Source organism: Myotis davidii, unplaced genomic scaffold (assembly GCF_000327345.1).
Source record: "Myotis davidii unplaced genomic scaffold, ASM32734v1 scaffold1049, whole genome shotgun sequence".
NCBI classification, from domain to species: domain Eukaryota; kingdom Metazoa; phylum Chordata; class Mammalia; order Chiroptera; family Vespertilionidae; genus Myotis; species Myotis davidii.
Genome location: NW_006299525.1, coordinates 141,927 through 146,130, shown reverse-complemented (window position 1 = coordinate 146,130; position 4,204 = coordinate 141,927). Strand labels below are relative to the sequence as shown.

The window sequence follows — 4,204 nt, the reverse complement described above, 5'->3', positions numbered from 1 at the left end:
ACCTAGATATGTGCCCTGACCATGAACTGAACCCACAACATTTTGATGTATGGGATGACACTCCAACCAACTGAGCCACATGGCCAGGGCTGTTTTAGCTTTTTAAGTAAAATATCCATCAACCAGAAATCTTTTACATCAAGCTTTTTAACCTAAAAACCGTCTTAACCCATGCAAACAAACTAACAAAATATATCAATATAGAATGAAAATACCCAATTTGTTATTTTATGCATTTTTATTTAATAAATAACTTCAGTAAACAGCATTGTAAAAAGTGAACTGTTAAAATTAAAAGGCACTTAAAATAAGAATGTGACCAGTATGAAACAAAATGGGCAACTCAAACAGTGAGGAGTAAATGTACAGTGGTCTGTTATACAGCACTAACTGAAAGCATGACTGGCACAGTGATAGCTGTTGCTTAAGCCACAGTACAACTTCACCTGTTCATTAAAAAGGCAAATTTACAGCTACTAATTAATGTACTAATTAAAAAACGTCTTACCTCAAAATTGTAAATACGTTAAATGATTAGAAGTGGTGATAAAAAGCACCAGGCTTTAAACCAAATAACATAACCCAAAATTGCCAATACAAAAAAATACTATGTAATTTAAGGCCTTTAGGTAAATAATGATAAATTAAGAACTTTTTGCAGAAAATTTTCCAATACTTTTATCCAAGGCTTGAATTTACAGAGAAGGCATGGAAAGTTTCAAGAATTAAGTAATTCTTAAAATGGCACACAGCTTTTCAAGCTGTTTTTCCCTTCCTAACTGACATTTTCCCATGGCCTTTGCATATCAAATATTTCAAAACTATTTTACACAACTAACTCCTAATATATTCATTCATCTTTCAGATATGTCATCAATCATGTCCAATAGGAAAATAGCAAAATAAATTTAAAATAATTTCTAAGCTAGCTAGTAAGACGATTACTTTGGATTTTTTTTATAACTGAAAACTTGACATATCTATAAAGCTAAAAATCAGTTTGAATACTTGATTAAAAGAAACTCTCAGCATACTCACTACTTTAACTACTGTCCTTTCAGTCATTCTAGATATATCACTTAATCAAATAAGAGCTTGATTTCAATAGTCCAGGAAGAAAAGGTAAAAAAAGGCACAAAGTGACCTTAGCTGACAAGGCTAACCATCCTGTCTCAAGTATTATGTCAGTCCCTGGCATTGATTATAATATTATTTTCAAAATAACAAAAAAATTTTTTAATTATACATATTATACATTTTCAAAACCTACACAAGTAAAACCCATGGAGACAGTTCCCTAAAGCTATCTTCCTCTGTGACTATGAAATTCACTAGTTTGCATTCAATGTTGTAAAATTGGTATAGGTAGTGCTCATTTTCCCTCATACTTCGGATTGACAACAGTTGTCACAGCACTCTTATAAATAGGATTTTCACCCTAAAAAAAAAGTGAGAAAAATGATCAGTTACTCTACTAAAACCATGTAATATTATTTTATAAAACAATATAAGCTATAAGGTCAATATAAGGTCATTTTCAAAAGTCATTTCCATTTTATCGATCCAGATATCACATGAAAATTTTTAAAAGGGTACAAATAAAAGTTTACACAAATACAAAAAGTGAAAGCTTTGCTCTACAGGTCTAAAGGTGCACCTAGGAACTGGCATTATTTCATTCCTGAGTCCATTCTTTACTGGAGAGTTGATTGGAGAATGTCCTCCATAGCAGAGAATGTGCTGTTATGGTTTCTCTTTTAGTAGTTTTTAATGTCTTTTTAAAGAAAGAATTAACTCCTTTGCCATCAACAGCCTAATTCTTAACCCTTTATTGTGCACAAAAGGTGCTTGATAATTAATAGGAATCCTTGGCTTTAATTTTTTTGTGAGAAAGGAAATTGTTCTCCTGAGGTTATTCCAAAAGTGTTACTGATTTAGAGAGTTCTGGGGTAAGGTTGTGAGTGTCATTGAGGGTGCTGAGCCTCCAACCAAGTCACCACATTGCCAAATTTGCTTAGAATGTTAACAAATTACCATTCCTCAGAAAATAATTATTCTTCTTCAATATTGTACTGGTGAAGTGTCTTAGTTTTATTGCAATAGTATATTTTAATAAGGAGTACTGAAATTAAGTCTAGTAAAAAAGTCAAAGCCATAAATACAAAAGATCTTTCAAGATCCAAAAATATGTTGAGCGATGTTTTAAGTGGAAAAATAACTAAGAAAAAAATGTAAAAACAAAAACAAAAAAACACAAGAAAAAGTAAAAGAAAAATATACATGACAGCCAGGGAAGCTCAGGTTAAGAAAAATAAAAAGGGAAATAATGTACAATTTCACACTACCATTTTCTTTAAAAAGTCTCATACTATCTGATACATTCAAATATCTGCTATAGAAAGCATTCTTTTTTCTCCTGTTCTTATAAATTGAAATAGGCTTGAAAGCTGAGAAATACAGGCAAGTAATTCTCTATCAGAGAAAATTACAACAAACATTTTACAATGGAGACAGAAAATTGGAACCTCACAACTATATTTTTAACAAGTTATAAAGCACAAATAAGTTACACTTATCTTTCTATCTGCATGTAATACTACCCATTCTTTTAAATATGCTGGGAAAATAAGTGACCATTTACTTAAGTTTATCCTATATAATAAAAGCCTAATATGCTAAGTCTCCTTGTCCGTTCAACCAATCAAACCATAATATGCTAATGATATGCTAAGGCTGCTCAACCGCTTGCTATGATGTGCATTGACCACCAGGAGGCAGACACTCCAACTGGTAGGTTAGCTTGCTGCTAGGGTCCAGTAAATCAAGATTGAGCAAGACAAGCCGGACATGCCTTGGAGCCCCCCGCAGTCCCTCCCTGGCTGGCCAACCTCCCGCATCCCTCCCCGGCCCCGATCATGCACTGTTGGGTCCCTTGGCCTGGCTTGCACCCTCTCGCAAACCAGGACCCCTCGGGGGATGTCAGAGAGCCAGTTTTGGCCCGATCCCATAGCCAGGCCAAGGGACCCTACTGGTGCACCCGGCCTCTAATTTAAAATAAGTGCATTAGATAAATCTAATATTTAATACTTAAGAATTATAAAGGCGGTATAAAAAACAAACAAACAAACCCGGGAAACAAAAGAGGAAAAAACACTTGTTATTACTGACGAGCCCAAAATACAATTTATATAGCAGACCTTACCTTTGGAGAGAAGTGTGCCTTTTCATAAACACAAACATTTATACTTTTTATTTCAAAGCCCATTCAAACAAAAATTCAACATGCAAGGTTAGAAGTAAACTGAAACTAATCTACATTAGGCATCATTTTAAATGGAAGTAAACTAAAATAATTCAGATTAGTTTTCACTGTTCAGAATGCAACCCCATCCCTATCCCCCCAAAAATGCAAGGCCTACTTAAATCAAAAGAATAGGGTTATATTCAGTAAAATTTCATCTTTGTGCTCTCTCAGAATAGCTGACAGGGGCAGCTACAGAATCACCCCTATAACATATATTAGATTTACAATGCACAACTGTGGACCATTAGGACTGCATTTACATTAACACCAGAGGAGGACAGACTAGACAATTTTTGAATCTATTTTAACAATTATAAAGTTAATAATTTGATTTTTCTAATGTCCCTACATTAGTCTTATGTGCTAAAATAATTATAGTGGCTGCCCATTATCCAAAATACATTAATGACATAATTGATTAGCAAACTTTGGTCCCATATCAGAAATGTTCTTTATAAGCCTTGACTTATTTTAATTTCTATTTTTTATTTCTACTTTAATTTTGAGAAAACTCAAAATAATTTAGAACCTCACACTACCATTTCTGTTAGTCTGTCTGGATTTCACTGATGAATAAAGACATTTTTACTTTTGCTTCTTGAATTATGCAAAATGTTTATTTGGGCTGAAAAAAAATAACATTTTAGCCAAAAGTTAAGTTAGCAATACAGATATTAAGTTTCACTAATATTGATAATTTTCTTCAAAGTACAATTTAACATACAGCAAAGGTGAAAATTACACCTTTCGGCAGGACATATAGAATTTTCTCTTCTGTGAGAAGTAACCATATGAAATTGTCAATATTTTACTGTTTTTTGACTTAACACAAGAAGGAAGGAAGGAAGGAAGGAAGGAAGGAAGGAAGGAAGGAAGGAAGGAAGGAAGGAAGGAAGGGAG

The 4,204-nt window shown here is 33.3% G+C and overlaps 1 protein-coding gene across 3 annotated transcripts in view; it reads right to left on the bottom strand.

Moving 5' to 3' along the window:
• Window positions 1-219: 219 nt before the first annotated feature.
• The window catches only part of ITGB1 (integrin subunit beta 1), a 30,808-nt gene continuing 26,823 nt past the window's right edge, over window positions 220-4,204 (bottom strand). For all 3 annotated transcript variants that reach the window (XM_015571460.1, XM_006775263.2, XM_015571461.1), the window contains one exon: window positions 220-1,438. Coding sequence is in view for 1 of the 3 variants with exons in the window: in XM_006775263.2 (XP_006775326.1) it covers window positions 1,373-1,438 (66 nt within the window). In the remaining 2 variants the exon portion in view is untranslated. The remainder of the gene's footprint in view (window positions 1,439-4,204) is intronic.